We start from the raw sequence: 21,170 nt of genomic DNA, 5'->3' as shown, positions 1-21,170 counted from the left end.
GCTGGTTGGACACGATACCGCTGCCCTCAGCCAACAGGGGCATATAGCCAACTTCTGTTTCTGCCTATGGAGAAGGAGAGGAGGGGTTTCTGAACAGACAACCTGTAAGAAGCCCCGCCCACTGCGTTGGGTAAACAATAGCACTTCGATGAAATTCTCTAACCTGTCCGATTTTGTATTGTGCCTGAGATCTGTCCGCTTTGGACTTCCTGCACTTGTCTAACAGAAGATCTTTGCCCAGTTTGGCTAACGTGATCCAGTGTCCAGGGGCATCGTACGGATGTATTTTGAGATTAAAGAATGAAGTCTCTGAAAGCCTAACACTAGCTGCCAGTTAGACTCTGCTGCAGTGCACAGTTGCTGACATTGAGAGCAGAGAAATAACATAACAGTGTCCTGCTGCTCCTTTTATGGTCCATTCAGCAACCTGGGTGTTTTCTTGAGAAAACTGTGCTACTTCTGTGGTTAAAGAAGAACTCCGGCAATGGAAAAAAAAAATTAACCCCTGCACTACAAGGTTTAAGTGCATGATTTGCTCTTGGGTCCAAAATAAAAAGATGCACTCAACTGATCATGGGTCCCATAGCAATGACCGCTCACCTCTCCGCTCCAGCTGTGCTTTGTCCCTTGGCATCATTATGTCTATTACAAGTGAATGGACCATAGACGTGATGATGGCGGTGGGGCTTAGACTGCCGGAGGCTGTGGGGAACGGTGTAGCAGCCACGTGGGAATGAGGATTGGGTGAATATATGTTTGTTTTTTTTTTTGTTTTCTTCAGACCCTAGACCACAACGAGCACTTAACCCTTGCAGCGTGGTAGCTCCACTGCAAGGGTATTTTTTTTTAAATGCCCAAAGTTGTTCCTAAAGAACGTGGCGGTGCTGCTTGGAAGGAAAATACCTGGATCACAAGACTTGCAGTGCAGAAGCATAGTTACATAGTATTTGAGGTTGAATAAAGACACAGGTCCATCAAGTCCAACCTTTGTGTGTCTGTGTGTGATTGTGCGTGTATACACAAGTCCCTGTGTGTCCTTCTTTTTAAGTGTACCGCTCCCACCTGTATGTTACGGTCTCTGAGGAAGGTGTCTAGAACATAAGCTTAATACAATGTTCTGTCTCATATTGGACTTCATGTAAAACTAATAGCAAGGAAGTGTTTCTCACAGCAGTCACATTTCCCATCACAGGATTGGAGAAACATTTGTTAACTTGTTGATGAGTTATCTATTAATTGTTACTGTTTGTTCTGCAGAAGCCATCGTGGTGGCCCTTCAAGATTTCATCTGGAACGTTGGCATTTGCGATAGTCTGGCCCTTTGTTGCCCACTGGTTAATCCATTTATATCTGCAAAGGAAGAGGAGGTTTGTAGCAGTTTATTATTTAATATGGTTTCCTTTTTGACCGGATTCATTCTATTCGAATGGCTGAGGTGGTTTTATTTTTTGTTCTGGCTTTGTGAAGTTGCCAGTCTGCTTCTGCTCCTTAAAGTGTATTCCACTTTGCAGTCACATTTTAGAAAATTGTGATCAGTTTACTAATTATAATTATTTATTATACATATTTTACACTAATTTATGAATTTTTATTCACTCATTTATTCATTTATCCATCAATTTTTTTATTTCTATTTTTATTTTTCACTTGAATATAAATAGCAAGATGACACAGTAAGAATATTGCTCACTACCAAGCGCAACATAATTGCTCACATTTTAGAAAACCCCTCAATATGTTTTATATTTTTCAATTCACACGGCATATCTAAAAATAATTAAATATATTTGTACCTTTTTAGATCTGTTTAGAAAGCGTCCCCTTAAACTTCAGTAACAGGGAAACTCTGACTGTCCTAATAGAAAGACTAAGGACAAACTGACCTCCCCCTCATTAACAATCAAAGCTTCTAGATCAGGGGTAGGCAAATGTCAGCCCTCCAACTGTGGTGAAAGTACACATCCCATCATGCAACTGCCTCTGGAAGTCATACCTGTGGCTGTCAGAGCCTTGCAATTGCTAATGGGATTTGTAGTGGCACCAGCTGAAGAGCTGGCGTTTGCCTACTCCTGGTCCGGATAGACATCATTCAAATCTAGTTTACAACTGATTATGGGATCTGCCAGAACAGTACAGACGGGGTGAATTATGGTAAACGTTTCTTTGTGAATTGAGCAAGTTTTATGCAAGCGCAATATTTTTTTTTGCTATGCTACGTGAATGAGAAACATGCAACAACTACACTACCTGACCAAAAAAAGTCACACTAATATGTTGTTGAACCACCTATAGCTTTGATTACGGCACGCATTCCCATTGCATTGTTTCCATAAGCTTTATGCAATATCACAACATTTATTTCCATCCAGAGTTGCATTCATTTTTCAGCCAGATTTTATAGTGATGGGAGAGTCTGACCACTGATATAAAGTCTTCTCTAACACATCCCAAAGATTCTCAATGGGGTTAAGGTCTGGACTCTGTGGTGGCCAATCCAAGTGTGAAAATGTCTCACATTCCCTGAACCACTCTTTCACAATCTGAGCCGGATGAATTCTAGCAATGTCATCTTGGAATATGCCCAATGTGCCATCAGGGAAGAAAAAAAACCCAGTGATGGAAAAACCGGATTATTCAGGAAGGCAGCTGACTTTTTTTTTTTTGGGGGGGGGCTCTTAACATTGCTGATCCTAGACCTGACCAACTGAAGTAACCCCAGATTATAACACTGCCCGAAAAGCCAGGTGATTTGTTTTTGTTGTTGGCCAGGAAGCGTGTAAACTAGGCAGAATCCCACAGTGGATATGCACCTTCAATTACACTGGCAACTTTCTTGCAATAGTGGAAATTCATCTGATTTCAGGCTCAAGAACAGTTGAAATAATGGAGGCAATCTACCAACAAGGGTGGCGGTAGGTTACTTCGGTCAAATTAAGTTTAAGAATTGTTTGGTAACTCATCTCTTCTTCTTGAATCTGTAGGAAGCCTACCTGAGCCCGACCTGCAAGAAGCTTGTGAAGACTAGCCTGGGACATCCTTGTGATGGTCCCTTGGAGGAAGCGGTGTCCTCTTTGCTATAGTAAATTCCTTGCACTATGTGAATGATAACAAAATAAGGACTAATTTTACTAAAGCTTGAATCCAGAAACTACTATAAGCTGGAAGTAGCATTAACGTGTTCTTTTATCACAGTTGAATGGAAACTAAATTATTTTTAAACTTATTGAAAGCATGTAATAGATTATACAGAATATATACCGATAGAAGGGTACAAGGAGGTTAGCAGGTCCGAGTTGTGATTTTACCAAAATAAAATCGGACTGTAATGAATAAGAAACTGGAATTTCTTTTCAGAATATTTACTTTAGTAATAAAAGTTTACAAGAACGTTGGTGTTCCTGGAATTTTTTTTTTGAAGGTGATACGATTGTTCTTTCCAAGTGGTATAACATGAACAGATATCAAACTCCAGAACAAAAATGTAATGTGGTGGCTGCATTAGTTCTCGGGCTAAGAACCATTTCAGCAAGTACCGAAATGATTTGTGGTTCCTGCCAAAAATGCTTTGTGCTCGTCACTTCCTGTGAGCTAAACTGAAAGCACAAATCGACCTTATTATCCTTCTGTAAACTACTAATCCGCCCACCTCCATGTAAAGAGGGAAGCCGTGTGTGACAACCAAACTTGGTTCCCTTCCCACAATCTAGTGAAGATGAATAAAGAAAGATCTATTGTAGGCCTACTCAGGAAAGCAGCCTGGCTGACAACCATGGCTCTGCCACAGATACAGTAGAAGAGCGAGTGTAGCCACCAATTAAATCGGCAGGATCACCAGGTGAAAATAAACAAAAAGAATGCAGCCAATACATCGAAGGACTGGAAAGCTGCAATATATTACAGGGTGGTTATGAAGATTTGACACCCTTCAAAGTGAAAAGCCAGCAGCTGTGCATTGCAACCAATCAGCTTCTCTGTTTTTCAAACCTTAACTGTGCAAATTGAAGAGAGAAGCTGGTCGGTTGCCATGGGCGACTTCTCCAGATTTTGTCTGTTCCAGTTTTGATAAATTTCCCCCTGTGGGTCTAGAAAGATGCTCAGTTGGATCACCTACCTACTTTAATTTTCCTTTCTTCGTGGTAGCTTACATATGGCTGGTGCTCTGTCCCCTTCAAAGCACATAGCAAAGCCCCAGAGGAACAATGATTTGCATGGCTGTGCCCACTATCCTAAAGTGGGTGATGAGCCCCATGTATTTTTGATCTGTGATGGAAGAGACATGCAGGGCACATGTGTTAAACGAAGGCTCTCCTGTGCTCCCCACTGGTTTAGCTGGGGACTGATCACCTGCCCATAACATGTCTGGTTTTACTTTCTCATGCTATCCAAGTCTGGCTTTATAGAAGCTATGGTTTTGTGCACGGCTTTAATGGTCAACAGGCCTGAAACAGCGGTATGCACTTGAAAATAAAGGGCTCCATGGTATTAGGCTGACTCCATAAACCAGTGATCTCGTATCTATAACTGGCGAAGAGCAGTGAAATGCAATGCATGCCCACTGTCCTAAAACTATACCTTCTCTCTGCACCACATGCACTGGGAGTGAAGATACCGAATCCCAACTGCATGCCAAATGATACTTTTAGCCTAGTTGTGCAATGAGTAATCATTAGATTGATGATATGATTGCATTGGAGAACATAGCGCCAGCACACAAACTCTCCTTTAAAAAGGAGAACTATGAGGTGAGTGATTTTCACTCATCCTCATAGTTCGAGCTGACGTGTGACAATTAAACTGTCACACGGCGGCTCAATAGATCAGGAAGTGAGCGAAAACATACCGTCGCTCGCTCACTTCTTGATCATCTACCTGCAGAGAGGCGTGACCGTCACTCACTGCTCCCTGCGGGGATTCTCCCCTCCTCGCTCAGATCCTCCAGCGCTGACTGGTGGAACGGACGGGGAGGGGGCGGGTACAGCTGGCTCTGCCTCTAGATAGGCAGAGCCAGCTGTCAGTCACGCAGCTGGGTGGATCTCAACAGTAATGTCGGGATCCGTCCCGGCTGCAGGGGTCTCGGTATACCGCAAGCTGTAGCTCGCTATATACTAAGCTTTGGGTCACGGGAGGACGCTAGTATATGTCCTCCCATGACCCTTAGAACTATGGGGAAAAACACTGACCCTATAGTTCTTTAAAAAAGGTACACTTTCACTTCAAACATGGCCACAAAGGATTGCCCTGTAACAATAGAGTAAATACTTACCTGCCCACACCTTTTGAACGCTGCACTGTTAAAGAGAAGTCTTATTGGAAACAGATTTTCAGTCTGTGTTCTCTGCTTGCGCCCAGAGGTTCCTGTTCAGTCGCCATGTTGTTGCTGCATCCTGTAATATTGGAGGTCAGCAGGAGGAACCAGTGAACACAGAAGGTATCACTTGAGACCGGCTGCAGGAAACTCACGGAAGGGTTCTATTTTTAAAGCGGACTTCAGAGATTTTTTTGTGCTGACAGGGTGTCTTTTATCCAACTTTATTGAAGGGTCACCGGTAGAAGCGCGTTTACATTACTGGGCCAAGCAGAGTCCCCTTTTGTCAGGCATTTTGGTGTGCTGGTGCTATACAATCTATCAATCACCTTCCTCACACATTTAGCGCTGAAGCTTTGTGACAGTTGCATGATGGCAGGAAGAGACAGAGCTCTTAGTCTGGTCTATACTGCCGATTGGAACTTGAAGCTTAGACTAGCTATACGCCTATCAATAGGAGGGGAAAAAAAAAAAGACTCGATTCCCCCAACACAAACAGGGTGTTGATCGTGGAATCGCAGCTGTTTGCATTGTATTCTGACAGGAGCCACCAGAGTACCCAATCAGAGCGGGCAGCTCATTGGCTGCCGGCTCTGATTGTAGGAACATTTTCCAGCCGGGTCCTTCGATCAGCTGATCGAGGAATGGCGGCTGAAAGGGAGCCGACAGCCCCACACACCGGGAATTTTGGCCAGTACATTAAAAACTGTCTGAAATTCGGCCAGTGTAAGGGCACCTTTACACACAGTGGTGGAAAAGGGAAGTATGTGATATTGGTTGAACTAAAAGTAACGTCCCCATCTTTGGAAGGGACAGATCCTAGCACAGCTACCGCAGGGTCAAAAACAAGGATTAGGTTGCCATATACAAGCTACATTCTACTTTCACGCACACATTATTGTAACACTTAAGAGCAGATTTCACAAATTATATTACTTTATTTTACATAAAAATTTACAACTGTAATAGATAGCTTATTGTAAAAGGTACAAACAGGACGGACCCAGTCCAAGGAGGCACAATATATACATAAATTATGATGCCAAACTTAATTTAAATATAATGAATGCAGTTCTGTACAGTGAAAGGGGGGGAGGGAAGAAGAAAGGAGATAACATTCTGGTTAAAAGCAAACCGTGTAGCAGATTTTGTTTAAAAAAAAAATAAAAATATGCAAATTCTCCCAGTAGACAATGATAGGAGGCGTTTCCAGAAAGAAGCACAGCTATAGGCTGAATCCAGAGACTTTGAGATCCTGCGCGTTATTCCTGGCATCAAAGTACGTGGTGTCCGTTTCATCGTCTGGCTGCGGTATAAAGGGCATGGCCTGGTTGTGCAAATTGGCCCATTCTATGCCATGAAAAAGAGCGTCAGCCTTCAGTTCTGTGACAAAAATAAAAACTTCATGTTAGTGCCACCTTTTATTTGATCTGCAGAGATGTCCTACCTGTCACCCATCAAAACTTCATTCTCAGAAGTCTGTTAAACTTCAGACAGGTTTGAAATAACTTTCTCTTTGCGGACTGCAAACCCTCTGATCGCACCGCCACACGTTTTTACCTTCTACAGTTTAACATGTGTTAATTAACGGTCACCGAATACACGCACACTTGACAGTTTCGGAAGCAATGGCCAATGACCCTGCACACCTACTGTACCGATAGGGACAACTGACAACATTAAGAGCCCATCTACACCAGTGCACTGCGGTTACATGCGTTGGGATGCCATTCACAATCAATGGCGTAGCGTCGCACTGCAATGTACGTTAACACAATGTGTTGCTGTGCGTCAGCCACATTTTGGTACATTGTTATGCTTTGGCAGCCCATTCAGGTGACTAGGCTGTCTGAAAGCACTGTAGCATGTGGCCCTCATGTGAACAGGCCCCAAAAACTTGTCAGATGGTGCAGCGCTCCCTGCTTAAGTATGCACTGTTTTGGTCAGAGTGTTTAATGAGGATTCAAGATCTACATCAAGAGATCTCTAGACCATATATAATTAGAGCAGAACTTCAAACGATTTAGGATTGCATAGTAAAAGGTTTAGGACCCGTTTTATTGCCGTCTGTGTGCCCATTCTGAAGATCTATCTTCCATTTCCTGTTCTGATGACCCATGCCACTGGGAGAGAACGTGAGGGGAAATCCCTAAATGTGTATAAATGTTCCAGCTCTGCTAGACTTAAGCTGGCCATACATCTATAAATTATATGCAGGTTTTCTATGGTCAGATGGAAAAAGTACAACAGATTCCTCCATCTATGCTAAACTGTGCGGATGGAGGAATCTCCCCCCTGGGCCAAGCTTCAGTATCTTGCTAGTCGGCCCCGCTGGCTCTCAAAATACCTGAACAATGTCTGCATCCAATCAGATTGTTGAGGTATTTTGACTGCCAAGATACTTAAGCATGGCCCTGTGGGAGATTCCTCCATCCACACAGTTTAGCGTAGTTGGAGGAATCTGTTGTACTTTTTCCATCTGACCATAGAAAATCTGCAGATAATCTATAGGTGTATGGCCAGATAGATAGAGATTAGAGACCTCCACATATATCTATATATAATCTATCTCTCTCTCATGTCCTGAATACCACAGAGACGAAAGGAGATCTTCATAACAGACAGCAACGCACACCATACACCATACACCGATTTATCCCTCCCAAAAAAACAAATAGATGGCATTTTGTTTTCTTTAGTTTCGATGTCACAGTCTAGATCAGCTGGAAAAGTATTCGGTGGTTATTTTTAGGGTTATAGACTTATCGCAATGTCCTCCAAGCTGTGACGATGGAGGCAGACTTTACCTTTTAATCCGGCTCTCTTTGTGTTATCGAGGGTGAGCAGAATATCGATTGCACTGTGAGCATTAGGAGAAAGTGTTTCATCATCTTCTGGCCACGGGATGTCTGAGAAATGCAAAATAATTGGAACACAAGTCACAAAATGGATTAAACAGATTAAGAACACAGATGTCATAACTGCATACGGTAGGAAAAAAGAAGAAGCTGGAAAGCCATTTCAAACAGGATCACCAATTCTGGGTGTATGGCCCAGGTATCAACCATCTCTTGTGCAATGAGAGACTCAGTGGCCAGTAAGGAAAGTCCCATTAGACCAGATGAGAAGAGATGGGCAGGGCTGGTTACAAAGTTGGTGAAATCCACAAGAAAACGACTTGATGGCCAATGATGGTGGCTGCAGGTATCCTGCGGTGCCAGCTCTAGGGCAGCACTTTTACTTGTAAAGAATTTAAAATGGCTGACAGGGTCACTTTAAGGAAGTAAATCAAATACCTCTTTTTAAAATATTTTGGAACACTAGTGCTGGAGTCTCATCGTTAAAAGGGGGAATGCCAGTCAAAAACTCAAACAGGCAAACTCCAAGGGCCCACCAGTCCACTGCAGGTCCTAAAAGGGAGAGACAACAATTAAATACTGAAAAGGTATGCAGAACATTCACACGAAATCCTTCATGCAAAGAAGAAAACTTCGCTCAAGTTCCAGGTTTTAAACTAGAACCTGAGCCAAATTAGGGCTGAACTCCAAGCAAGACAAATATTGCCCCAAATACAAGCGGCATGTGTATTTTTACTTGAATCTTGGCGTCTTTTCTGTATTTCTTCCAGATCTGTGCAGTTATCCAGCATGGAACAACTCCTGCTCCTTGCCTGTAATAAAGACCTGTTACTGCTGCTCTCTATCCTTGTGAAAGGTGACTGGTCTCGTCTCCGCCCCCTCTAGTTTTCTGCAGGCAGCCTGTAGTGGCTGGACCTGCCGCTCTGTTCGTGCACAGGCTATGTGCAGCACAGTGATATCACCACTACTTTTACAAGGAAATATCTAGGTTTAAAAAGGAGCTCACAAAGTGGCTACAATATCTCTGTGAATAACATAATCCCTCCCAATCACAGGAGGCTGGACTAAGCGTTACCAGGATTGAGACGGACTTAGGGGAAGTCTTGATCATAAAGAAGTGCAAGTTTCCTACAAATGTAATTTTTTGTAGATCAGCATAAGTATATCATCACAATCCTACTCCATTACTGTACAGACGTTTACCAGTTAAGAGTCACCTGATCATCATCTCTCCATTGGTGCTGACACTGTCCTTCCTTCTGGAGGGGGGCTACTTTTGTTCCCCATGGTCCCTGTGTGTGTTGTAAAGTAGTCACCGCTCCAAGCTCACTCCTGTGATGGACTACAATCTCATGTTTCGTTTATAATCCGGAGTGATCTTGGAGCTGTGACTACTTTAAAACACACACACACACACACAGGGACCATGGGGAACAAAAGTAGCCCCCCTCCAGAAGGAAGGACAGTGTCAGCACCAATTCCGACATGATTTGAGGATCTGCAGCCGAGTGATACACAAATAAGAGTTTTGTTAATAGTTAAGGTAATTGAATGTATTTTTAAGGTTTAGGTTCTGAGTTTAGTGTCACTTTAAGAAAAAGAATTACATACATAATCCTCCTCTTAATAAAATCTGTGTTGTACTTCTTATATAGAACTTTTCTAAGACCCCTTGCTTTCCTATTCTCTACCGCACTGGATTAGATTTAGACATCAAATGCTCTGCAAACGAGTCACCAAAAGTACGAGAAAATGACATTTGCAGCCCGACTCAAATACATGGAATGTGTATTCACGGGAAGATAGAAATGTAGTCTGAAAAGAAATGTTCTGCAGCATAGAGTCTTCACCCCACTGTTCCAATCTGCGGTCTGATGGATGACATGTACATTATACAGATCACAGTGAGGTGAAGGATTAATAGAGCAAAATGACACATTATAAAGAACCATGCCACCAGTCTAGGCATACCATGCAGCAAAAAAGAAGCCGACACTTGTGAGGTGGCAAATACAAGCAGCTATGTTATCACCATCAGCATATGTTATCAGCATATGTTATCAGCATATGTTATCACCATCTAGTCGTTAGTCTTCAAGTCAAACTGAAATACTTACAGTAGTTGCATTGAAATCATCTAAAGTGAAGCTGAACTCAAAAATGAAGGTTTATTATCTTAGAGAGGAACTCCAAGAACTGCGAAACGGAGTGAATTTCGCTCCATTGGTGACCCTATTCCTTCAGCAGCCATTGATCATTAGATCGACTTTTGCCAAAGGAACATGTTGGAAAATCTTCGGCCGAACGGAGCTTGCAGTCAAAGAACTGCAAGCTCCATCCCGGTATTCAGACAGTGGCCGGCAGGCAATTCATCCATCTCTGCTGCTCAGCGAGGAGGGAGAAATCTGTTATATTGCCTTTGTTCAGCCCACAGGTTGAATGAAGAAAATATATACCCTACTTAACTCTTGCAGTGCTGCTACCCTCAGACTGCAAGGGTTAACTGTTCATTTTGTCTAGGGGGCGCAAATAAAAGGAAATATTTTCACATGATCCTCTGAACCGCCTGGCTGCTTGATCGGTCCCCGTAGCCTCCTCTTCCCTGGGCTCTCGTGGTCTAAGGACTGTTGATGTCATGACATTGACAGATCCATTGACTTGCATCAGAGGTGAGGACGCTGAGGGACATTTCACCGCGAGAGAGGTAAGCTGGAGGGGGAGAGAGGCCTGACTGCCGAAGAAGAACTGAGGATCAGGTGAGTATATCTTTATTTATGGCCCTAGACCAAAACAAGCACCTAACCCTTGTAGTATATTCAGGGGGGAATTTATCAAAACTGGAGCAGATAAAATCTGGAGCAATTGCCTATGGAAACCAATCAGCTTCTCTCTTCAGGTTTGTTCAGGTAAGCTTTGAAAATGAAAGGTGGATGCTGATTGGTTGTCATTCACAGCTGCTCCAGATTGTGTCTGCTCGCGTTTTGATAAATTCCTCCCACAGTATATCTCTCTTTTTTTTGTCACGTTGGCGTATTGATCGCGATATGCTATGCCCTCTACGCGTTTGCTAACAAATCACATGCTAACATTTCCAGTACATATGGAACAAGACCCGGCAAGTCAGTAATAAAAGATCAGCTGTAGGAAGGCCATAAGAGATCCTGGCAACTAGTCCTGTGTGCTATGCTTGCTTCCAAAGTACAGATTCAATTGATTGATTTCTCTTTTTGGATTGCAGAGCATTCATTGGCTGTTTTTAAAACACCTTCCATGGTGTCCAGCTCCAGCTCATCAAAGACTTACACTTAGAATGTATGCACAGTGATTCAGCTTGTATCCTGTAACACTATCAATTACTCTCAATGTCACGGCACCATGGGGTGGAGATTTCCTATACAGATTTGCACAATGTGATTCCATGTGTGCTCTGTGACATTATAAATTATTCTCAATGTCATGACACAAACAGCAGGTCAAGATTTCCTACAAAGATTTGCACATTTAATGTATCACAATGACCATTGCTCATTTACATGCTAGTAGAACATCATGGGGTGTAGGAGTGATGGGGACAATAGAATGTGAACACTGATCTCATTCCACTTTGACTGAATATCTAAAGCAGCATCCCGCTACCAAAGCAGCAATGTATCACTTACCGCACCTCAGGGATCCTGTGCACAAAGAAAATACAACATTATAGTGGTGAAGGCAACTGCTCCTCACTAAAGAAAATGATAAAAGGGTAGAATAAAACTGGCAGATGCCAACACTGACCAGACACACAACCATGTAAATGTTCCATAGAGCAACCATTCCAATTAAAAGAATCAGATTTTAAACCTACCGTTCCTTTTTTGGTAATATGTGTTCTGCTGTACAGTGACTTGAACAAGGCTCATAGCCAGTCATATTCAGGTACTTGCTCCGCTTGCATTTTTAAAAACATAATTATTGATGTACTTCTGAATCAGAGCTGTATTAATGTGCGTCTAATATCTGCTAGGAGTTCAGCTTTAAATAGGTATGTCCAAATACCAAGTACCGTACTCGGGACAAGTACTGATACTTTTCCAGCTCCAAGACTAGAGGAAAACTCAAAAGTTAGGAGGCAGCTGCCATCTTTAAAAGACCATTACGGAGCTCCCGGGATTTCTGCATTCCTGTTTTAATGTATGAGATCTCATCATACATACATACATACATACATGGTATATGATAGAGCTACAACAGTTATTCGATTATTCGATTAAGTCGATTAAAATCGACGATGGAAAACGTTGTCAACGTTTTCCATCGTCGATTCATCGGCTAAAATTCAAATTTCCCGCTGCACGCCGCTTACGCCTACGCCGTTCGCGCCTACGCCGGTATACCCGCTCACGTGACGCCGCTTACGCCACGCTGAGGACATGTGTCTGGCCCTCTCCTCCCGGTGCGCTGACCGATTTGCCGCTGCCCGCCGACATGATCAACGCCGGCACACTGTAGAACACCAGCAGCTATAGAGGAACAACAAATCCCAGCAATAATATATTAAACACCCGGTATAATGTATTATTGCTGGGATTTGTAGTTCCTCTATAACTGGTCAGTGGTAATCTGCATTGCGCAGTATAATCATTATACAGTGCAATGGAGAATACCACCAGCTATAGAGGACTACAAATCCTAGCAATATTATACGATTAATCGAACTTAATAAATCGGCTAACTAATCGATTATGAAAATAAGTTAGCTGCAGCCCTAGTATATGATGCACCGATTCTAGAGGTGCACTGAAATAAAAAAAATTGTCAGGCCGAAACCAAAAATGTTAATTTTTTTTCAATATTTCATTTTTATTGATTTTTTTATAATCTTTTTCTGCAGCCCCTGTTATCAATGAACAGGAATCCTGTTCATTCATACCTTAAGATCATAGTATGTGTACTATAACCAACTATGAATACACAGGAGGTGATATAGATCACTTCCCATTCATTCACAATTGAGGATATAGTAACCATACTATGTCCTCAATTATCTACAAACACTCAGCGAACACTGATCGCTGAGTGTTTGCTCTCGCTCTTCTCTCTGACACGCTGTCACAGGAGGCTGAGCGATCAGTGCAAGGAGGCGAGCCCAGCCTCTTCCTGTAACAGCACTGTCTCCGCCCCCACACCGCTCTGCCAGACTGATAGGAGGCTGAGCGGTGTGGGAGGAGAGACACCAGCCGCTCACAGCACTCTCCTCCTGCAGCGCTCAGCCGGCTGTCACCTTCTCTCCTCCCCGCTGGGACACAGAGCAGTGCCCAGCGGGGAGTAAAGAAACCTTGGATGCGCCGATGTATCGCCAGGAAAATTGCATTTTCAGCATTTAGCCAAAAGTGCCATTTTCGGCCGATTTGTTTCGGTGGCCGATATATCGGTGCATCCCTAACCGATACCATTTTTGCAAGTACAAGTACCGATACATGACAATAAACAAAAATGTTACCGTTTTTCTAAAACAATACAGACTAATGATTCCAGGACAGTGGTGGAGCGCCAGAGCCGCGTCCCAGCTGCAACCGTGGTAGTTCATGAAAATGCCAAGTATCGGCACTGGTCTCTGAACATCCCTAGTTTTAATGAATAAAGTCGTGTCACCTTACTGCCTCCAACCTGCTAACTGGATAAAGAGCAGCAACAGACTGATCAGGTGACCTCCCTGCTCTCTAACAGCATGTCCCTTGGCACTACATTTGCTCCCAGTCTGAATTCTGCTGTTTAGGCCATTGCAAGAGGCCGATTCCAAGTGAGATTCAGGAACTTATACTGGTTGAAATTTAAATAACAAAAAGCAGCTGTCTGTGAATATGGATAAGCAAAATATTTAATATCAAACAGGGAGCCTACTCATATCGTGCATTACAGAGGATTTGGTTCTTATTTAACCCATTGTGAATATGGTGTCAAAATCAGAGATCTGCTTGGTTTTGCATCACATCAGACTCTTGGAACCGAATACATGATTATAGGTCACAGTTCATTCCTTCCTTGCCAATAAAGAAATAGAAACTCACCATGTGGATGTCCCAGTAGCAACTCTGGAGCCAGATAGTCCGGTGTTCCCAGAATCTTCTCATTCTCAGCTGGCGCCGCTCCTCTACGCACACTCTTTGGTGTTCTGTATGGTGTCTCTGCCAGACCCTAAAGAAAAACACAGAAGTTCAATAAAGTGAATCTATGCTTTCTGCCGCAGTTATGTCATCCACCAATTTCAACAGCAGAAGTTTAGGTCTTTGTAGAAGGCAACGTCTCCATATACAGTTGTCATCAAATACTTAACATGAATTGAGCAGGTATATGGCAAATATTCCTTACAGGGACATGTACTTCCCTCATAGCGGATAAACTGCCACTGGGAGTGAAAAACAGGCGAGTTCATAGACTCATTTTCTCTACAAAGCCCTGGGTGCCAAAACCTCTAGGTGCTCCATTATGCAAAGACAGACTTGACGAGAAAATGAATCAAGAGATAGCCAATACCCTCCCGCTGCTGGCACAGTGCGGCTGTCTATCACACAAAACTGAAATGGACGGGGGGGGGTTCCAGTTCGATGTTCATGGCCAAAGTCAAGATTTGCTTATTAGAGCACCCTGGTTTTCAGGACATCACATGACAACTCAAACTTTAACAGGCACCTTGAGAGTTCTAAAGCTGCCCATACACCTATAAATTATCTGCAGAATTTCTATGGTCAGATGGAAAAAGAGCAACAGATTCCTCCATCTACGCTAAACTGTGTGGATGGAGGAATCTCCCACTGGGCCAAGCTTCAGTATCTTGCTAGTCGGCCCTGCTGGCTCTCAAAATACCTGAACACTCTGATTGGATGTAGGCATTGTTCAGGTGTTTTGAGAGCCAGCGGGGCCGACTAGCAAGATACTGAAGCTTGGCCCAGTGGGAGATTCCTCCATCAGCACAGTTTAGCATAGATGGAGGAATCTCTTGCACCATAGAAAATCTGCAGATAATCCTAGAGGTGTATGGCCAGCTTAACCCCTCCCAACTCCATCCAAAAACAGAGAAAGTTTTGGTTTGAGATAGACTTCCAGATTTATTGATTTATCCAAATGTGATGGTCTTCAGAAAGAGCTGTCCCAATTTAAAGGGAAACCTGTACTGCCATTTATGATTGCCCCAAAAATACCAGCTTCTTGCCAGCCTTTGTTCTCAGTACGTTCTAACATTTTACCCGAGAACAGGAATGTCAGAAATTCTGATCTGCATACTTATTATAGGACTTTCACAGTGGAAAGTTGACCAGAGGAAGCTCAGTGAAACTTATAAGGAAATAAAACATTGAAGGGGTTTGGGTTGGGGGCCTGCAACATAAGCCCTCTTATAGGTGAAGCTATAATTCTATAACTTGTGTAACTGAAGCCTCTAGAAAACAGAGCTTCAGGAGGACAGACTGCTGCAAAGAATTTATGGGAGTACTGCCAGACACAAAAATAAAAATGCCGAGATAAAATTACAAAGGCACCAACATGGAAGGCTTTGTCCCTTGTGGCCTGACTGCAGCTTACCTTAAAGTCAAAATGTTTTTAAGCCATTTCAAATGCTTAAAAACACTTACAATGGATGCTGCTCCTTCATGTTTTAAGGCCTCATTCAGAGTGTAGAGTGGGGCCATACAGATCAGTGCGGCGTGCACGGCCGTTCCCGGGAGGGACAGGTGCTGCGTGTGATTGCACGCAGCAGCCTGTTCTTCCCTATGGGAGGACACCGCCTTAGGCTGGGCACACACCTTACAACCATCACAAGACTTTTGTCTTGCGATGGTTGTAAGGTACTTAAAAAAAAGTACCATCTGCCCATCTTGCATAGGTAGATCGCACATGCGATGATCGCAAGCCACGCCCCCTGAGGGACGGGCTTCCGATGACCGCAATGCCGAACAGGCAGTGTGCGCTTGCGCACACCGGCCCGTACGGCTTTTATCGTACGAACATGCTACACACCCACCGAACATCTTATGATGCTCGGCGGGTTTTCAAACATGTCCGTAAGTTAAAAGTCGTGCGACCTTACAGTAGTAAAGTTCGCACGGCTTCCACACACCTTACGATAATCGTACGATCGCGGGATTTCCCGCAATTATCGTACGATCATCGTAAGGTGTGTGGGGACCTTTACGCTGACATAGCGGGTCCGTGCTCGGACACAGACAGGATCCATCCTGTCTGCGTCCGAGTACGGACACCCAGGCCCGTAAGGATGTGCAGCTCGGGTGTGCCTACAGCCGCGTCCTCCAACAGGGAAGAACAGACTGCTGCGTGCAATCACGGGCAGCACCGGTCACTCCCGGGAACGGCCCGATACGCCCGTGCACGGATCTGTACGGCCCAACTCTACACTCTGGGAATGAAGCCTAAAAGTTTAAGTTTCCTTTAGATTCAGCTGGTCCTCTGAGCACTGGCCCTTAGGTTTTAAGCTGGTTCCTTTCCCTTGGAGCCACCCTTGGGTGTACTAGTAAGCTCTGTGTGCATCTCCACAAACACACAGATAGTAGAAATATGTCACCAGCACACCAAACCAATCATTAAAGCAAAAAAAACGGCCATTTGCTGATGTATGCGGTCTCTCAATTGCAAGCGCTTTAAGGGCCACACGGGGTCCCCGTCATCAGACTCAAATGTCTGATGACATGCGTGGCCCCGAAAGCGCTTACAATTGAAAGACAGCACGTCAATAAATGGACTTTTTTGGCTTTAGTAATTGGTCTGGTATGCGGGTGACATATTTCTACCATCCGTTTGTTAGCGGCACCAGTCGCAGTCATTCCAAGCACCCATCTTTTACCCATGTGGGAATTCCAGTGAGGAGTGCAGCAAGAATTCTCTATATTCCACAAACACACAGGAAAGCAATCTATTCCTCTGCTCCCCTTCCTCCCTTCCCCAAGCTGGTAGATGAACAGCTGCTGGAGACTGATCTGTTCCTTGTGATCTTACACTGAATATGACGGTCAGGGATGTAGAGCTGAGAGAGTTGGAGCCGTTTTGAAACATGATGACTGTAAATGCTTCGGCAAAAATTTAAAGAAATTCTTTGCTGGGCAACATGTTAGTCTGATTTGGATTCATTATTGGGAGAAAAAAAAAAGACGTTTAATGCTACTTTAAAAAAGGAGAACTATGGGGTTAAGGCTTTTCCCCATCATTCTCCTTAGGGTAACGGGAGGACACAAACTAGCATCCTCCCGTCACCATAAGCTCAGTATACTGAGACGCCGCAGCTGAAGCGGATCCCGACAATTATGTCTGGATCCACCCAGCTGCGTGAGTGACAGCTGGCTCTGCCTATCTAGAGGCAGAACCAGCTGTACCCGCCACCTGCCCCAGTCAGCGCTGGCGGATCGGAGCGGGAAGGGGGGGAATCCAGGCCCTCCCCTGTCACAGGATCGAGAGGTGAGCGACCCCCGGTATGTGTTCGCTCACCTCCCGATCTACTGAGCCGACCTGTGACAGTCTCATTGTCACAGGTCGGCTAGAACTATGAGGTGAGTGAAAAGCACTTGCATCATAGTTCTCTTTTAATAAGTACTATATATTGTTGACACCATTTCTGTGAGCAATATGTTTTACCTTGTTACTGCAATGTGTTTTATACCTGAAAATTCTTGAGTGCCCTGTCCTTTTGTGCCGGAGTAACAGCCAATGGGTAGGATCCTGTACAACCCAGAGAGAAATGTATTTTGTCCATCGAGCCAATACTCAGTCTGGAAGGTTCCGAGATATGTGAAGCATTGATGGAGCTATTATAGCTTCTGAAAGCCACAACAGGACGCTTTTTAGAATTGGGCGGTATCCTGGTGGTGGCGGGAGATGCCCAGGCATTATTGGTGATGTCGGCTAGGGCACGCCCCCTGCATTCATTCTCTTTTTGGTCATGTTTAACGGTTTCGTCGATACCGAAATCTTCTGTAGATGAGCCCTCGCCAACATCATTTTGGGACTCAACAGAAAGTTCTTTCATGCTTTTATCCACATCAGAAATCTCCTTTTCCATAGATGTAGGAGGAGAAGGGTCAGAATCCCTATTGGGGCTTGATCTCCAGGCATCAGGACCCTCCACCTGCTCACAGTTTTCATCTAGTTCACACAACAAATTCTTGGCCACCAGGTTTGGAGAGCCCAACTTCTCCAGAGTGTGTGGTGCGGGTACAAACACATTTTCCAGATTCTCTGCATTCGAAACGCCTTTTCGGAGGTCATTAAGAAGGAGAGCCTCAATTTCCATGGTTAAACCCGTGCTCGGGTTAACCTGGACCTCCGATAATTTATATGCACGTTTATACTGGGAATTATTTTTCTTTTCTGCGGCGTCTTGCCCGGGGCTTGTCTCAACCTGTGAAAAACTTCTTTTGTTTGCGGGTCTTTCTGCATTTTCATCTTCAGTGTCCGCTAAATCATTCAATGAGGCACTAGCCAGCCATGGAGGGAATTCTGGAGATTTTGGCAAATGTTTAAGTCCTTTCGTGTTCGCACCAAAGTTCTCCTTTTCTTCTTGTGTGCTAGGATCATAGAGACATTTTCGGATGAAGCCCTTGGTGTTTATACTGCTATTAGGAGTTTCATCAAGCCCACTTGTGTCCTCTGGATTTTCGGACTTTCTGTATGTCCTGCGACGAACGATGGGGGAGAAGGCGGATTCCAAATCTTTTATACTCTTGGCAACTTTCCCCACATGGATCTTGCTCAGCGATTTATCCAACATACTGTTCTTCAAGCGGCTTGAACGCAAGTATGATGGCCCATCCGGATCCTAAAGATTATTTAAAAAATAAATAAAATAATAAGTGAACTTTAGTGACATTTCCATTCCAGTTGCTGTAAATTAAAATCAGTAGTAGGAGTTGGATGATTAAAAAAAGAAAAAAAAAAAAAATCAGATCTACTGATAACCGGGGCCAATGTTACAAATTTTTAACTGATCAATTAAATTTACAGAAATTACTAGGGATGCACCAATACCGTTTTTTCATTATCGAGTACCAATATTTTTTTGGGGCACTTGCTGGTACAGAGTAACGATACTGGTGCCGTGTGCCCCGAGTCTCAGTCAGTCAGGCGACGGATCATGTCCCGTCTCCTGGCTTCCTGATTGCCAGGGAAGCCGGTGTTCTATTGAAGAAAAAAAAAAAACAGGCTTCACTTGCCAAGACTGCCTGACCAATCAGGAAGCCGGGAGGCGGGTCATTACATGCCACCTGGCTTCCTGATTGGAAAGGAAGCCGTCCCAATGCTCCCTCAGCACTACTGATCTCCCTCTGGCTGGAAGTTCCGGTATCGGAGCATTCAGGTGAGTACGAGTACTCAACCAAATACTCGCTATTGATATGGATACTAGGATCGGTTTACCCTGCTGCCCTCCATCAAGCAAACAACCAAAGAGATCCAAATACAGTGACCAGGGAATGTGACCACCAGCCTTATAGGTGCTTTTTAAACGCATTAAATCAAATTTTTAAAAGGTTAACTAAATCCAAGAACAACAATCTTCCCTGTCCATAGATGTGGTGGCTGCATTCATTTTCTTTTTCCAGACCAAGAACATTTTCAACAAAATCGAGGAAGCACATCTGCCCCCATAGATAAATGAGTGAGTACGGTCACCCAGGGACAGGAAGTGTGTTATTCGCAGTATTACCAGATAAATTGACAAATTTAGCCACCTCATCTAAAGACTAGTAGGCTGCAATATATTAAATTTTTAGTTTAGATACACTTTAAAAACTTATTATGGATAACACAGAGGTATGCACTCATACTGGATCACAGTACTGACCTGGTTAGGATTTTCCCATTTTGGACTGCTGCAGTAATCAGACTCCATGCTGGACACACAGATATGAGAATGGCTGCTGGTACTGGAGGTGCCCTGCCGTGCTCTAGACTTCAGTAGGTTTGGGGTGAGGCATTTCACAGGCATACTAGGACTGGACATACTGACTTCAGGATCTGTATAAAAATTCAAAAGATAAGGTTCATCTGCAATGTGCTTAAAATAGAGCATGCGAACTAAAAGGAATGCGTTTTGCTTTCACATAGATTTATGCAAGACCCTTCCTGTCAAAATGGACAATGTTATTCTTTGAAGTACTGTATATATTCTTAAAGCTGAATTCCGGGAATACCAAAAAAAAAAAAAAAAAACTCCACTCGCAGTGGGGCTGCCATGACACTACAAGGGTTAAATGCTTGTTTATGTCTAGGGTATCTGAAAAGAGGACTTTCACTTACCCGTTCCCCACTCCCTCAGGCTACAAGACCGGCACCTGCAGGCTCTTCCACCCCTCTGGTGGTTGGAGGTCTGCTGACATCAAATACAATAACAGCACACCGAAAAATCCTTTTAGGATCACCAAATGTTCATTTTATTGAACAAATCGTCAAAAGTGAAAACAAGCGCTTTCGGGGCCATGCAGGGTCCCTTCATCAGGCTCGAACAATCGAAGAAATCTGTGTGGCCCCGAAAGCGCTTGTTTTCACTGTTGACGCTTTGTTCAATAAAATGAACATTTGGTGATGCTAAAAGCATTTTTCGTTGTGCTGGTGACATTCTTCACGACCAATCTATGTATGCAGCGGTGCCATCCGCGGCCATTACAAGCAGCCTCCCTATCACTAGGAATATCCGGTAAGGAGTGCAGCAAGATCCCCTTCTTTATCAAGTAATATACAAGGCCCATAGCGCTGCATTACACAGGAGGATGCGGAGGGCAGTCCACATACCAGCACAGCAAGGATAAAGTAAAACTCCTTAATCCTCGATACCCTAGACCTAACCGCACATTTAACCCTTGCCGTACAGGGGTACAGGCAGCCCAACTGCACGTGGAATTTAGTTTTTTTTTTTCCAAGCAGCAAGATTTAAAACAGGTCCTTACTGACCTCTCTAGCCCCTTAAATAATTAATCCTTAAAAAAAAAAAAAAAAAAAAAAAAAAAAATAAAAAAAAAGAATATAAA

General features: G+C 43.7%; 2 protein-coding genes across 3 annotated transcripts in view; one reads left to right on the top strand and one right to left on the bottom strand.

Moving 5' to 3' along the window:
* ACBD5 (acyl-CoA binding domain containing 5) overlaps positions 1 to 3,383 on the top strand; it is a 29,300-nt gene extending 25,917 nt beyond the window's left edge. For both annotated transcript variants that reach the window (XM_018567495.1, XM_018567494.1), the window contains 2 exons: positions 1,258 to 1,367; positions 2,982 to 3,383. In XM_018567495.1, the coding sequence (XP_018422997.1) occupies positions 1,258 to 1,367; positions 2,982 to 2,994 (123 nt within the window). In that variant the 3' untranslated portion in view covers positions 2,995 to 3,383. The remainder of the gene's footprint in view (positions 1 to 1,257; positions 1,368 to 2,981) is intronic.
* Positions 3,384 to 6,485: 3,102 nt separating this feature from the next.
* MASTL (microtubule associated serine/threonine kinase like) overlaps positions 6,486 to 21,170 on the bottom strand; it is a 26,425-nt gene continuing 11,740 nt past the window's right edge. Inside the window, exons 7-12 of the mRNA XM_018567499.1 lie at positions 19,988 to 20,160; positions 17,810 to 18,964; positions 14,214 to 14,340; positions 8,602 to 8,715; positions 8,113 to 8,214; positions 6,486 to 6,688 (exon numbers count right to left, since the gene is read on the bottom strand). Of these exons, the coding sequence (XP_018423001.1) occupies positions 6,531 to 6,688; positions 8,113 to 8,214; positions 8,602 to 8,715; positions 14,214 to 14,340; positions 17,810 to 18,964; positions 19,988 to 20,160 (1,829 nt within the window). The 3' untranslated portion in view covers positions 6,486 to 6,530. The remainder of the gene's footprint in view (positions 6,689 to 8,112; positions 8,215 to 8,601; positions 8,716 to 14,213; positions 14,341 to 17,809; positions 18,965 to 19,987; positions 20,161 to 21,170) is intronic.

This window comes from Nanorana parkeri, unplaced genomic scaffold, assembly GCF_000935625.1.
Source record: "Nanorana parkeri isolate BGI_ZX_2015 unplaced genomic scaffold, ASM93562v1 scaffold1055, whole genome shotgun sequence".
Lineage (NCBI taxonomy): Eukaryota > Metazoa > Chordata > Amphibia > Anura > Dicroglossidae > Nanorana > Nanorana parkeri.
This window is presented reverse-complemented; position numbering and strand designations above follow the sequence as displayed.